Consider the following 15,198-nt stretch of genomic DNA (forward strand, 5'->3'; position numbering starts at 1 on the left):
TGGAAACTGTACACTCTCACAAAATGTACCCATATTGTCTTTTATTAGGTTTTCATAAAAACACATCATTACAAAAGAGCTTAAGATGTAATATATTGGAGGTGTTAGAAATTCACACTGGTTTTTGTCCAACGCAGGTTTATTTGGTGTTTCCAGTATATAATGTCTGTTCTTCTTGGGGTTCACTGTACACAAAAAAATAGTTAAAGTGAATAAAAAGCTAGTCTGCTTAAAATGTAGTACTCTGTTGGAAAAACCTGCATCCTGACATTCACATGGATGTCATCATAGCTACAGCCACATACATAAACATCTTTGCACATCAATTGCACACCCCTGTATGACAAGGACACTCCCCTACAGTAGCAGCTTACCCCAGTAGGACAGCACTGAGCCCCACTATACATATAAACTGGACAGTAGTTCAGTTCTTGTGTCTGGCATACCTCAGCTATTTCTTCCCATTTCCCACCCTCAAGAATTCAGCTAATAGCTCTTTGGAAATTTCATTTTTGTAGAAAAAAACTATTTAATTTCTGCCAAACTCTATTATCGTTGGCATTTTTCATAGATACAACCAAAGAAATAAAGCCAAATCCTGTCTTTGTGACAGACTGCTAGTAACAAAGTAACTAAAGAAACAACTTAAAATTGTCTCTCAACTAAGTTGTGTGTTTTGTGTCTATACATTGGTTCATCCCATGAGTTAGTTGAATTTTTTAATTCTTGAATGATTCAAAGGTCAGAGTTATGTGGCTTAACAAGTAAGAATAAATCTGTTGAAAATGGGCAGGGACTAAACTGAGCTAAAAAGGAAAACGTTGAAAGTCCTCCAGAAAGCTGGAGAATGATTGCTCATGACTACTTTAAAAGATTACAAGTCTGGCTCCAAGACTCTTACACAGTACTTAATATTCCATGATTTTTAAAAAAAATACCATGAGAGGAACAATTTCAGACCTGTCACTAATATTTCATATTTTCATGGGTTTTGTTAAATATAATGAAGAACAGAATCAGCCTATTAAGCGCTCTCTAAAGTTTATTGTTGAATATTTGAATTCACATACATGAACATGTGGTTTCAGAGAATAAGAATTTTCATTTTCAGCTCCCTTGTCAGGGAAAGACTCATGGTAGTCATAAACATCTGGCAGACCTTGTGAGCAGCAGAGAGTGTAGTAAGATGCCTGTGGCAACAGAAACGTTTAAAGACTCAATGCCTGGGTACAGGTCCCTGCCAGCTGGGATGGTGAGTAGGGTTTGGCAGAGAGAGAGCAGCTGCTGGGATAGTCCCTCCCCTTCTCCCCCCATTAACAGTAATGTTGGTTTGGTCATTTGAAAGTCTGAACACTTGGTCACAGGAACCTGGGGCTCCTTTATGTCTGCTCCCACTGTACCAACTACCTGCCAACCTTGTGTCAGCTTCAGCTTTAACATTTCCTCCAGGTTTTCATACCCATACACCCCCATGACCTCCATAACCCCTGAACTGGCTTTGCTGACCACAGGAGACAGTGGACAGCTGTGGCGAAGACTGCTAATGACTCTGTCCACACCAAGGAAATAAGCAGAGCGTAAGATGGCGCCAAGATTCATTGGATCCTGGATTCTCTCCAGGACGAGCCACAGAGGGGTGCTGGTGCATCTGTTGGCTGCAGGGCCTTCGGTGAGATAGCTCAGAGGACTTGCTTGCAGACACACTCCTTGGTGAACTCCCCCAGAGGACATCTTATCCAGATCTTTCTTGTTGACCCTGCTGATATGTACTCCTTGTCGGTGGGCTTCCTCGCATACCTTCAACACAGAAGCTCTCTGTGACGTCTCACCATTTTTCACAAACATTTTTAGGGCCTTCCTTCTACCCTGAGTGAGAGCCAGAAGACAGGGAGCGATGCCAAAAACAACCTCATGTGTCTCCGCTTTAGAGTCCAGTACTGACTTTTGTCTCACCTGCCTCTCACTGTCTGCAGGAAAGTCATCCAGACACAATTTCCTGAGTTCAGATGATACCCTGAAGTTATTTTCCCTCCCCTGATTCATTTTTTCTAACAGTGAGGTCTTCTTTTTCATATTTTTACTCTGGGCTGACCTCTCACGGTGTAGGTTTCCTTCAGATACAACAGGCTTGCGTTGAACAGAGGTGTTATTTGACCCTCTGAGGCGTCTCCACACCGCAGGTTTCATGCTACTGTCCTCTGGGCTCAGGACCCTGGCCGTAATATGGTATGAGGCAGCCACAGATGTGTGCATGTTTCTACTCAATAAAATGAGCGAACTGTGGTGATTTGCAGAACTGAATATCCACATATTTATAGGTTTACACACACTTGATTCTTTTCTTAAGTAACTTGCTTTAGCTGCTTGTTCCAAAAGTCCATTGATCAGTTCCCGTGTTCATATCATAGATAATCCACCAAGATTAGTCCACCAGATTTAGTTTAGTCTTACCTGGAAACAACAGTATCTTCTCTAACAGACACGTTTGCTCCTTGAACTACGCACATGTAGAAACCAAGTGAAACATTAGGACCGGATAACGAGAGTTTTACCTACAAAGTAAAGGTCTGCTCTTTGTAATTTGTGTGAAAACCTAACAGTAGGATTCAAGACATAAAAAGACAATAAAACATCGTATCAGTGGATTCATAAATTGAACTTATCATATTCCAAAGCAAGACTAGATTTTTATAGCAAGTGTGCATAAAGGCCAGAGCAGCCAATGGAAATAACCAGTGGTGGATTTGTGTAATTAATCTTCCATCCATCCATTATCATGACCGCTTATTCCATTTCGGGTCGCGGGTGAACTGGAGCCTATCCCAGCATTTTAACAGGTGAGAGGCAGGGTACACCCTGGACAGGTCACCAGTCTGTCGCAGGGCGTGTAATTAATCTTAATTCTTGTAATAACTCTAAACCCGATTAACAACAGTAAAACACAAGTTAAATTGCAGAAACTAAGTGTTTCTAACTAACAAACTTTTAGTGTTGTTTACATTTTCAAAAAGTGATATGAATTAACAAATAAAAAACATGCGTGACTATTAAATAGGGGATTGAAGCTTTAATAAAAACCTAATAGTATTGTAAATATACATTTTTAGATAATGAATTTTATTTTTAACATCGTGTTGTAATATATTATAAATACAAGTATCGATAAAAAAAAAAGTATCTGAATACTTCAGATTACTAATAAAATATCTTATTGTAAGTTTTGTTTTAGAAAGTTATCGTTTCTTAATCTTGGCAACTTGACACACATGACGCAACGGCAAAATTGACGTTTAGTCACGCTACGCGATGAGGTAATTTCCCGGAAGTGCAACTATCGCAACACGGAAGTGTTGGAAGGAAAACAAATAACCGTTTACATTTGAGCCGAGTTGAATTCGGTGAAGACGCCATAAGCACCGTTTGTCTTCTAGATTATTGTGTTTTCGACGACAAGTCTCGTTCACGGTAAGTGTAAAACATTGTAGACCCAATGTCGGACCGCTGGCTTCAGTCTGTGGTGGAGCTACCAGCTACCGTGGAAGTGATGGGTTTCAGGGTACGACAGTTGACCAAAAGTCGACTGAAATCACACTTCAGCCCTTTGGTCACATAACTAACTCCTGAGTAATACAGTCCAGGAAACAAAAGGGTCGTTGACAGGGCTAATATGACTAAAATAGTGTTAGAATCTGTCATGTGTATGTTTAAATGGTTTACTTTTAAGTGTAGCAATTATAATTAATATGGCGAGTAAAGTTAAAATGGGAATTCTCACATTTACACAGCTGGCTGATTAATTAAATGTCAGAAAATTAATAAATCTATTTATTTAACTGTGTATTTAATTGTCTAATTAAAATTTCCGCCCATTTTCAGGTTTCTATGAGGATTGATTTCCTGACTTTGTCATGTGTTACGTTTAAGTATCAATGACGTAATCGATCTGCCCATATTTATTTATTTTCTGTTGCTTTCTCCTATTTGGCTGAAACTAAGATGGCATCTTTACATAACATGTCATATCCAGCTTTCTGTAAGGTATACTAAAGAAACCTGACTTTTTCTTTCCAAGATGGACCAGCAAACTTATTAAACTTCATACCCTTGGAGAAAACAGCCAAAAATAGACGGCCATCACTGTTTCTTAGACAAAGTTAGTGTAGAAAATACACAATATTTAACTTATTATAAGGACACAGAAAGTAGTGGAGTAAATGTTTACCCCTTCCAAAGAACGGTGTTTTTATCTCCTGACAAGAAAAATCTTGTTCAGTCAACAGTAACCATGGTTATTAGCATAAGTTCAGCATTTATGAATATTTAGCAAACTTTTTTTTTTTTTTTTAATATATCCTGATTTTGTTATCTTTAAACAGATGGATTTCCTGTTTGGGAAGAGGAAGACTCCAGAGGAGATGCTGAGGCAGAATCAAAGAGCACTCAACAGAGCCATGAGAGAACTGGACAGAGAGCGAATGAAACTGGAGCAACAAGAGAAGAAGATCATTGCTGACATCAAGAAAATGGCCAAACAGGGACAAATGGTGTGGTGAAGGAACCAGTGTTCATGATTGGTGAGTCATTTGTCACCAAAAATCTTGAATGTGTTTTTCAATATTTGCAGGATGCAGTGAAGATCATGGCTAAGGATTTGGTTCGTACGCGGCGCTACGTCAAGAAGTTCATCATGATGAAAGCCAACATTCAGGCTGTCAGTCTTAAGATACAGACACTCAAGTCCAACAACAGCATGGCGCAGGCTATGAAAGGCGTCACCAAAGCCATGGCCACCATGAACAGACAGGTCTGTCAGATAATCACTGAAGCACGCTGTGATGGAAATAAAGGATATACCTCACTTTATTCACATGTTCTGTTTTTTTATCCATTCTCACAGCTGAAACTACCTCAGATTCAGAAGATCATGATGGAGTTTGAACGACAGAGTGAAATAATGGACATGAAAGAGGAGATGATGAATGACGCCATTGACGATGCAATGGGTGATGAGGATGATGAGGAGGAGAGGTAAGATTTCTTTTTGTCTTGTCTCTACAGGCAAGCAAAACTAGCAGTTACTTCACTTAGCTTGGCGTAATGACTTGAAAAAGTGAGAACTTGAGTCCATACAAAAAAAAAAGATGTTGCAAACAAAAGGTTCCAGTACCAAAATGAAAGTCTAGCCCACATTCAGTCATTTTCACACACAGCTTTGTACATCAGACACAGATTGATAATCAAGATGTTACTGAGGTACTAAAAAAGCAGGTACCTGTGTTTTTGGTTTACAAAAGGCTCTAACGTCTATACAGCTGTTAAAAGATCATTTAGAATGATAGGCCAAACTATAAGCATTTTTATACTTTTTTTTTTATAATTTATCTTTTATAAAAAAAAATCTTCCTTACTTTTTATGTGTATTGATTTTACTATTCCCCAAATTCTTTTGCTTTGCCATGTTCCAGCTGCTTTTGCTATTTCCCTAGCACATGTGATTCTCAGATAAATAGAAGAGTAGTAGCCAACCTCTGATACTGAACCAGCTATTTCCTTCTTATAAGTCACTTGGTCGAGAGATGGAAGACCAAAAACCAGATTCTTACCAGAACTGGTGAAAACACTTCCATTTTTATGCAATTCACCCTCTACAGTCTGCAGCGCTAACCCAGTTTGTCCTGCATTCAGTCTGATTTGTTAATGATGAGTTTATGCTTTGTGTGCAGTGACACCATCGTGTCCCAAGTGTTGGATGAGCTCGGTCTGAATCTTTCTGATGAACTATCAAGTAAGAAAAGTCCAGCGCCTCAAACACAACAACACAATTATCACCAGTCTGTCTTTTAAGACTGTTTTTTGCGCAACATTAAATACCATCTGTGTTCTCCTTCAGATCTTCCAAGCACCGGGGGAAGCCTATCGATGGCTGCAGGAAAGAAAGCGGAACCCCAAGCCGCCGTGGCTGGTATAGACGCAGATCTGGAGGAGCGTCTGAACAACCTACGGAGAGACTGAACACACATTGACTGTCAGACAAGCTCACTGTGGCGAGGTTGTTAATACAGATACAAACATACTCAAATCTCTGTGTCTAGACTCTTTGGAAGGTATAACTGACCAGCTGTCACAGCCAAAAGGCTGTGCTATAAAGGTGTATGGCTTTCTGTTTGAGTTTTCTTCTTTCTTTTTTTTTCATTTTATGCGTGTATTATGTATCTTATTAAGAAAAAATATTACAAGGGTCATTATCCTTCATAGGTCTAGCAAATTCTTATCTCATTTAAGATTCTGCCAAATGACACAGATTTACTGAAAGTACGTAAACATCCATTTCATGATCTGTGTGAATACTAACTCCTAAAGAAACAATGTTTTCACAATTTAAAATGAACACTAATTACAAAATATTTAAAGGAAACCAAATTAAATCTGGTAATATTACAGATAGTAAAACATTTTATATATTGAGATTTAAAAAATATCTGCATGTTTTGTACATGAAGCAGGTTTTGGTGTTTGTATCATAATACAGTTTTCAGCTTTTTTTATGTTTATTTTTGGGAGCTGCCAGTTTGATGAGATCTAGCAGAAGATGGCGAACAAAAGAGATTGCTCTAACAGCTTGGCTGTCTAAATTCACTAATGGAAAGGTTTTTTGTTTTTTTTTACAAATAATATTATTTGACAAGGACAGGGGTGTTCTGCTGCCTCTGAAACACTCCTGTATTTTGCCTGGTGATAATTTGTCAGTTGTTTCTGAGATCTGCAGCATTTTTCACCAAATTGTTCATAAGGAGTCTGTTGATGTTTATTTTTGACTTTTTTTCTTTATTCAATAAACTTTTCTTTTTTTCCAGATTGAAATAACTGCTTGTGTAACTGTGTGATGTAACATTTGGTTACTGACCAAATTTGCATAAATTTAGCTGTTTTTCATAAGTCACTATTATAAAATGACTGTTGAAGGTATTCACATTTCACATCCATATTTCAGGAAGAGTTCAGCTCTTTAATACCTAGAACCATCAAGAGACAAAACCTGTTTGGTGGACAGGTGTGGCTTCTTCCTTTGTTAGTTTGTTATTGGTTCAGTAGGTAGGACGTCCTGAAATTACTTCAGCTGACACTTGCAGTCAGTAGTTGTGAGATGTTTTCTTTTAAGGAGCTCTCTCTGCAAACGAAATGGGTCAAACTAAAAATATAAAACAAAACTTTAGAAGTAGCCAGATCAACACTTTGGTACATTTTTATGCTGCTGAGCACAAGATGGACTGGATTTCCACGAAAGCAATAGAAGTGACAGCAGCAGTGGTTGATCACATGACCTGTTCCATGAAACAGACAAAAAAAGCTCCTTTACAATTTACAGACAAGTGATCGACTTATTGATAAGCCCCAAGAAAAGACAGATTACATAAATGTTAGACAAAACGAGCCAGGGCAACTCTGGAACAACTTTGTTTGGACGGATGAAATGAAGAGCAACCTGTTCCAGATTCATATCTTCTGATGACTGAGTCGCTAATGTTTATTGATTATGTGACAGAGGGCAGAAGCAGCTGGATTAATCCTGCAAAGAACAGAGACGACGCTAAATGTAGCGAAGATGACTGAAGTACTTAACTGTACAGATAAATGGTGCCCAAAAACATGCTGTAAAAGCATCCCGGAGAGTTTTTGTGGAGGTGGAGTGGTTGAATATTTGGTTATGACTGATTCAATCAACCTGACTGACCGCAAAATTACAGAATGACCAGCAAGAGGAAAACTAATTCTGTTTTTTATGTACATGGTTTATGGGCAAAATAAGACCAGAATTGATCATTTGATGTTCAATAAAACAGCATAAATAAAAATCCTCCTTTTGTCAATGAATCTTCAAACGACTGACGACAGAGTTTATAATACATTTCACTTGATTCCAGCAAAGAGTAAGGTCTGTACGAAAAAAGGCTTAAAGCTGACTTGGAGGTGTGGTAGCAAAATCAGACATGGGATGAAAAGTTAACTCCAAAATTTGGATTTTAATGAAGTGCTGACATCTAAGTAACATTTTATGGTCAGTTCAAAGGCACTGTGATTGTCACCGACCGTTCTCCGACATTAGGTTTAATGTTTTTATAATTTAGTAGTACATGAATTGGCAGTTTTAGCTACTGGGCATGTTATTATATAATCTTGAAAAACAAAAACTTTTTTCTGATTTATGTCAGTGAGCATTGTCAGTCCATGTTTTTCCAATTTTTAACCCATTAAAATCCTGCCACTTTCACCCTAACAGACTTTTATGGATAGGCATGTTTTAATGGACCCTTGTTGATCAGGACAATATTTGTTGCAATACTTCTACTGGAGAACTATATGGCTTTAAAGTTTAACTGCATTGCGACTAGTCTGAAATGTGTTTGCATAATCTAGTTATGATTGTGGCCTTGAATGATGTACATTGTTCAAATCTCACTAATCTTAGCTTTCCAATGGTGTATAACCTGTAGGTACTTGGAGGGGAAAAATATGTGTCATTTCCCACACATGGGATATCTGGTACCAACAGGTTATGCTGAGATCATATATTAAAAGCCAATGTTTATTATATGACTCTAAGCTGAATACATTTTTCAAAATTCTGTCAAGTGTCCCAATATTTCCAAATTACTTGGCTCATAATTCTGAAAAACAAATGTAAAATATATAACGGTCATATTTATCAAAGAGGGACATCAGATCCAAACATCATAGAGATATTGTTTTATTCCCCAAAAAAATGTAACTTTCAAAACTGTCATTTTATCAACATACAATCATAGAACAATATTGAATGTACTCAACACTGTCAACATTAAATAATAAAAAAATAACAGCCATGTTTTATGTACATTTGTTTCTGAAAGCTATGTACATGGAAAACCAAGGTGAAGAAAATGAACTATTCAAGCTGCCTCAACAAAAAGCCTGGCAGTCGAAGTTTTGAAGCTGCAGAAAGCCGTTGCATCATACGCAGAACAGGTTGAGCATACGCAGCGAGGAAGAAACGTCTGCAGAGATCAATCACAGCGATTGTGATCGAGATTAGTTCAGAAGGGAGAGATTAACGTGCAGCATGTTAGAGAACATACCGGCAAACGTTGCTATAACTACAGCTAAAAAGCTTATTAGTCATCAAAAATTGCTCCCTTGAACATCAGTCAACTCAAGAGGCCAGCGCATACACATAACTTGCCTAATATTCACTGGAGGTAAGCATATTGTTAAGATTGGAAACACAGAAAAATCACTTTATGACGAGAATGTTCAGGCTGCAGTTCTTGTTGAACAGAGCAGCAAAACTTCATGCTTTCAAGAACAACATTTTGTAGTTTTAGTAGCCCAATGAGCAGAGATTATCCTCCATTCTGGGATCAAGCCATGCTACAATCTTATTTTTGCAACAGGAAAATAGTCCATGCAACTCACATAAAACAGAAAGTAACAGGAACAAAAAAGGGAACAGAATCACTGAATTTAAAGCCAAAATTACCACCTGTCTTATTTTTGATGAAAAAAACCCCTCTGACAACAAAGAACCACTGCTTAGCTCCTGACCAAATGTTTCTTTACACTGGATTGGCTTCAGAAATATGACTTTTTTTTTTAAATATATGTAATCATGCTGGCTCAAAACTCCCAATATCACACAGTACACTGATATCATTTTGATAAATTTGTGTGTTAACAATAATAGGCGATACACAGCACGATAAGTCAAGATTTTTTAGATTTTATCTTCTTAAGCAGGAAGATTTAATGTGGTAAAAGTACACGCAGCATGAGGATGGAGCTGTATTGCTTGTGGCGAACTGGTCAAGCTCCATTTTGAGTCTAAATAGCGACAAGTATTTCCTCCACATACTCAAGATTATAGCTCCCAGTTTATCCCATCAAAACAGTAACCATAAAAACTGAGAAGAACTCCATGTTTGTTGTGATAAAAACCTGAATGGGACAGCTTGAACAAAACACATCTCAAACGTGTTACAGAACATGCACAGAACAGCTGCTAGCATGGGAACTGTAATCTTGCAACATCTAGTGTCTCCATCTCCCAATATTTCTGCAGGAGATCAGCTGGTCTGTGGTGACATGTAAAGAATGGATTATTCACTGCCCTTCAGACTGAAAGCAACAGCAGTTATTAACAGTGATGACCGATACGTCCAACCCAACCTCCCCAGACAAGACAAATGTAGCATTTTCTAATGCAGGCGTGGAGCAGAAGCTCTCGTTGTTATGAGCTTCACTTCCGACAGGTCCGGTGAGGTGTGTGTTTTTTGGGCACCTCGATGCGGCATCGGCTTCGGTCATCCAGCCAAGGCAGCTCAAAGTTCCTGAAGGTAAACGACATTTAATCAACTTTCAGTTTTAAAAGCATTTAAGAACAATTTTTGTTTTCATTTCGTCTTTTTTTTTAACCCAGTCTTTACCATCAACAGATTAAAAAGGATACAAGACTGACAACAAAAATATTATCACAGATCTAGTCATATTAAACCAGACCACAATCAGTAACCCGTTTAGGTCAGATGATGATAGTAAATCTTAATTTTTTTTCTAGCAGGTCTCACTGACAACCAGTTTCTTACTTCTTTCATGACACCAGTGCAAACAGAATTAAAGGAGAACATTTCTTAACTTACTGTTGTGAGAGTTTGGGCAGTGGCCGGCCAAATGCAACCACAGGCAAGAAGGGAGTGATCACAATAGTTTCAACTGGAAGAAATAAAAAAAAAAAAAAAATCAAGCTGAAAACCTTTTGAATTAAAAGCTTTTCTGTTATTATATTACACTGCATCCAGTTTAATCCAGGTATTAAATACAGGAGCTGTACCATCTTCCGTGTCAGGATAGAAGGACGAGAGCTCAGGCTCAGTCTCCTGGACGACTTTCTTCCTGTTCATACGCTGCTGCAAACGCTGGAACATGCGCTGCTCTCTGATCCGCTGGATGTCCCATCTACAAACACAAGATTAATTAAAATGGCAGAAGGTGTAATGAGGTAGGATCAAATGAGAAAACGCAGTGCATGCCTTTCCAGAGCAACAAAGCTGGTCGGTTGTGTGTTTGCATCAAAGCTACAACAGATGATGAGTCACGTGCAGAACAGAAAATGACTGAATACTTGCCATCCTTCTACCTATTCACCAAGTAACAAGTATGGTGCTTCAATGAGCTGTCAGAATACAGGCTATACTATTTTATCCCAAATACTTTGTGTTCACATATGATAATGCTTAAATGTGAATATTTCAAAATTCTTTGTCAATCTACATATTTGACATGAGGGGAACGAAATTATAATTCATGGGATCGATAGTAAGGCATAGTATAAAATTTATTCCCCTACTTTACTATATAATTTATGCCTTACTATCGATGCAGTGATTGTAAAAAATACTTCCCCCTATCTGTGACTCAGATAATAAATTAGCATCAATTACCAATGGCTCACTTTCACTATTCATGTTTACTGGTTGGCAAAAAGACTGTACAACATTCAATATGTCTTTAAAGTCCATTTTAAATTAAAGTTAGACCTGTCAAACCAAAATGTGACCACTTCGGTAGACCTCCAAAGAAATATTTTTGTTCAAATAATCATTTACTGTTCCTAGATCCATGATTGGTTTCCCTTTTAACAGTCAAATATCCCTTTGTCCGTTATAGCCAAAATTGAAACAAATATCAGCAAATCTATTATCAATACCCTAACCCTCTCTGCATTATTTAGACTCAAGAGAAAGACATAAAAATCTCAAACCAAATAGCTTGATTCTGTGACTGGTACCTTTTCCTCCTCTTCTCATCCAACTCCAGCTTTGAGTGACGTTTCAAAAACACGCCGTCATCCAGTGGCTTAATGGGAGAACAATTTCACACTTAATTTAAGAGTCAAAGGCATTCTATCTAATACATGATGCTGCAACTGTAAAACTTATTTTATTTTTTTTAAAAAGACACGCCTCACCTCAGGGGAATTAAAAGAAGAATCCTCATCCAGTGGCTCTATATAGTTTTCCCTCCAAGAGGGAACTAGCATGTAGAAAGAAATAAAGGAAATAAGTTATTCATAGATGGTGTATTCAGTACATTTGATGGATTAAGTGTTTAAAGGTGGGATATAGGTTAGGCTTACAAACAATCAGCATATCATGTACTACATGAGGAGTCCACTCACTGGCCACCTCTTCCTCCTTTTTAGGGGAAGTCTCACGCAGAGGGGATAGAGGAGGTTGGTTCCAGCAACACAGATACATTTCTGTAGTAGACATGAAGGGCAGATCCTCCATCTGACAGCTCAGCTCAGGCTCCTCTTTGCATGGGAGCAAACTGTCCCTTTCTACCCCCGACCTCACTGGAACATTCTTCTCTGGGGTTTCCTTACTGCGCAGCCCTCTTTGGTTGGGAAACCCAGGCTCGATTTCACACTTCTGGGGACTAAGTTTTGCACTTTTACCCTGAGATTTCTGAGCTTTTGCATCTCCAAAGCAAGATTTCCTGTGTGCATTAAAAAAAAAAAAATGAGTGCAAGTACAAAAATATGACAAAATTTTGTCTTGATTGTGTCTTTTACTTACCTTTTTTGACCTTTGCCACCCCGGCTGAATTGTAGGGGAGTGGCTTGGTTAGGCTGTGGACTCTCCTCTATGTCCAGATCCCATATGTCCTCTTTATCAGGGGTCCATGGCTCCAGGGGCTGGAAAAGGCGCTTGTCACGGGGCACATCCTTACGTGTGAGCTGGAGGCGGCGCTCCATACGCTCGATGCGTGCAAGTAGCTGTTGAAGACAAAGATAATAATTACTACACATTTACTGAAAACCTAAATATATGAATGCAACACATAAAACAACCAATTTTTGTAAAAAAAAAAAAAAAAAAAAAAAAAAAAATTACATACTGTCTCCTTATCTGCTTTGAGCTCATCTATCTCCTTGTCCTTGGACTGCAGCTGTTGTTGCTGTTGTTCAATGAGATCCAGCTGGAGGAGAAGAATCTGGCGGAGGCAGTTAGCTTGTGTGTGGGGATTGGCAGGGGTTTTCCTAATGTTCCTCCACTTGCCCTCAGAAGAGAGTTCAATGGATGCAGTGCCAAGGACTCCAGGGACAACCCCCTTCGCACTATCATCACCACCAGCATCCTTAGGATTATTGTTTACAGTCATCTGAGGATTATCCATATTGTCAACAGAGAGGGGTTTACCTTTCACTGGGGTTCCCTCACCCCCCATTGGTCTGACAGGGGACAATATCCCCACAGTTTTATCTCTTTGAACTATTTCTCTAACTGTGGCAGCGAGGGCAACTTTGCTTGTCATGTAATTCTGCTCTAAGTCCTTTGATTTACTTGGGATCTCCCCCCTTTGTACGCCTTCAACATCTATAGCAAAGTCGCAGGGCTCCCTTTTGATGCTTACAGGACTCACAGTGGCAACCCCAAAGTGCGTTTTTTCAAAGTTTATTGTGTTAACGTTTTGCCTGAATCCTGTATTTGGAAACAATGTGGGTCTCAGAGTCATGACGAGCACAACGACTTCCCATCCTGCAGGAGTCTCAGCGGTGCAGTTTATCCGCAGCTACTTCCCATGTAAAGTTTGCGGCTGTAAAAGAAAGAATAAAGACATTTGCCGTGCTATAGTTGTCAATATGACGACACTCACTCTTTGAGTTGGGGAAAGAATACCTTCTACCACTTTATCAAGCCAAAAAAGACTTCAAAATTAACGTGTACACCCGTTCTTTAAAATTGCTCGCCGGCTTTGAAATTCCACCTAACTGTGTTTACTCTGCATTACATAAAGAGAAACAATGACACTGATAAAAAGGCAATACTTTAATAAGAATTTAACGGATAAATGGTACGCCCGGGCAGACATTTTAGAGTAAGGGCTGCCAACAAGGACTCGGGAGTGGCTGTGTAGGACACCAGCAGCAGCCATCTCCTCCATTTTGGTTCTCGAAATCACGAAAAACAATAACAGCTAGCTAGCATGCTAACGTTAGCCGGCTAATTTAACCAAGATTTTTTTCTCCTTGGGGAAACCGTGCAACGACGTCGCTGCACTCCACGTTAAATTATAAGTATTTGTGATAACATATGTTCGGATTTTTAAGCTTACCTCGAATGAAGCCTGCAGTGCCTTCATGTTCCCTCCTCAAGACTTGTTTTAAAGCGCCGACTAGAGCGCATGCGTAATTTGTTGGATGGCCATTTCTTGTGTTTTGGAGATTTCCAACAGAGGGACGTCAGTAGGGGGCGATGACACACTGCACTGAGGCTGTTCGTTGCATAATTAGGCGATAACACGATGTTTGAACGGTATTCTTTACCCATTTAAACCAGTCTTCACACAGCAATAAGTTTTTGCTGTAAGTGACTTAGTACTTTTATTTAAAATATATCTATATACACAAATTCTGCGAGGAACCTCCCCGAGAATATTCGAAAAATGCAACAAAAGAAGAGCAATTAAAGTAGACGTGCTCGCATTGGTTACCGGATTGTACGTCAACGGCGCCGCCATATTGGCTATGGCAAACTATCAAAACTTTGTAACTTGTAAAGAACCATAGGAGGTGTGTACAAGCCACGCTTGTGGTAGTCATATCACACATCTCACATCACAGCAAAAAGTCTTCTGGTTTAAATTCCAGCTGGATATCTTTTGGGTCAAGGTCTGTGTTGAGTTTGCATGTCCTCCCAATGCGAAAGTGTGGTTGCTCTAGGTCCAAAAACACATTTGTTAGCCTAATTGGTTTGTACTTCTTCAATCCAGGTCTTTCAAAATATATAATTAAAATGCCATGGCCCTGCCAGAATGTTAATTAAGATTAGTGTAACATATGTGAATCTCTTTAAGCAAAATTTCAGGTAAAATTTTTTTTGTCATATTGGAATTTTATACTAATATTATTATTTATTTATTTATTTATTATTATTTTAAGCTCATTCAAATCACAAATTGCCTTAACTGTGTATGCTTTTTTGTATTTCCAGTTATGACTGCCAGTGCCTTGTGTTTAAGGGGTACAGTCATCTTAAGAGACCAGTTCCATAAGAGACATGTTTGTAGCGTGTAGTAGCGTGTCATAGTAATGGTATATGAATTATCATTGATTCAGACATGACTTCTTGAGAAAACAAAATGTATGTGAAACCAGAGCAAGCA

At 38.7% G+C, this 15,198-nt stretch overlaps 3 protein-coding genes across 4 annotated transcripts; 1 reads left to right on the plus strand and 2 right to left on the minus strand.

Moving 5' to 3' along the window:
* Positions 1-102: 102 nt before the first annotated feature.
* mrm1 (mitochondrial rRNA methyltransferase 1 homolog (S. cerevisiae)) lies at positions 103-2,497 on the minus strand. The gene has a single exon (XM_041973040.1). It carries the CDS (start codon positions 2,308-2,310, stop codon positions 1,141-1,143), a length of 1,170 nt encoding a protein of 389 aa, XP_041828974.1. The 5' UTR covers positions 2,311-2,497; the 3' UTR covers positions 103-1,140.
* An 825-nt stretch (positions 2,498-3,322) lies between these two features.
* chmp2a (charged multivesicular body protein 2A) lies at positions 3,323-7,941 on the plus strand. The gene is made up of 6 exons (XM_041973824.1): positions 3,323-3,465; positions 4,377-4,544; positions 4,625-4,804; positions 4,898-5,028; positions 5,724-5,785; positions 5,891-7,941. The coding sequence occupies exons 2-6, from the start codon at positions 4,377-4,379 to the stop codon at positions 6,010-6,012; spliced, it is 663 nt and encodes a 220-aa protein (XP_041829758.1). The 5' UTR covers positions 3,323-3,465; the 3' UTR covers positions 6,013-7,941.
* A 789-nt stretch (positions 7,942-8,730) lies between these two features.
* Positions 8,731-14,266, minus strand: msl1b (MSL complex subunit 1b). Of its 2 annotated transcripts, none has more exons than XM_041973821.1 (9): positions 14,149-14,266; positions 12,931-13,629; positions 12,609-12,808; positions 12,167-12,528; positions 11,999-12,063; positions 11,819-11,886; positions 10,862-10,986; positions 10,671-10,743; positions 8,731-10,361 (listed from the first exon to the last, which is right to left on the minus strand). In XM_041973821.1, the coding sequence occupies exons 2-9, from the start codon at positions 13,546-13,548 to the stop codon at positions 10,271-10,273; spliced, it is 1,602 nt and encodes a 533-aa protein (XP_041829755.1). In that variant the 5' UTR covers positions 13,549-13,629; positions 14,149-14,266; the 3' UTR covers positions 8,731-10,270. The 2 variants fall into 2 exon arrangements, with proteins under 2 accessions (XP_041829755.1, XP_041829757.1); XM_041973823.1 differs by having other exon boundaries at positions 12,209-12,528; positions 14,149-14,265.
* Between the last annotated feature and the right edge of the window lie 932 nt (positions 14,267-15,198).

This window comes from Melanotaenia boesemani, chromosome 21 (genome assembly GCF_017639745.1).
Source record: "Melanotaenia boesemani isolate fMelBoe1 chromosome 21, fMelBoe1.pri, whole genome shotgun sequence".
NCBI lineage: Eukaryota > Metazoa > Chordata > Actinopteri > Atheriniformes > Melanotaeniidae > Melanotaenia > Melanotaenia boesemani.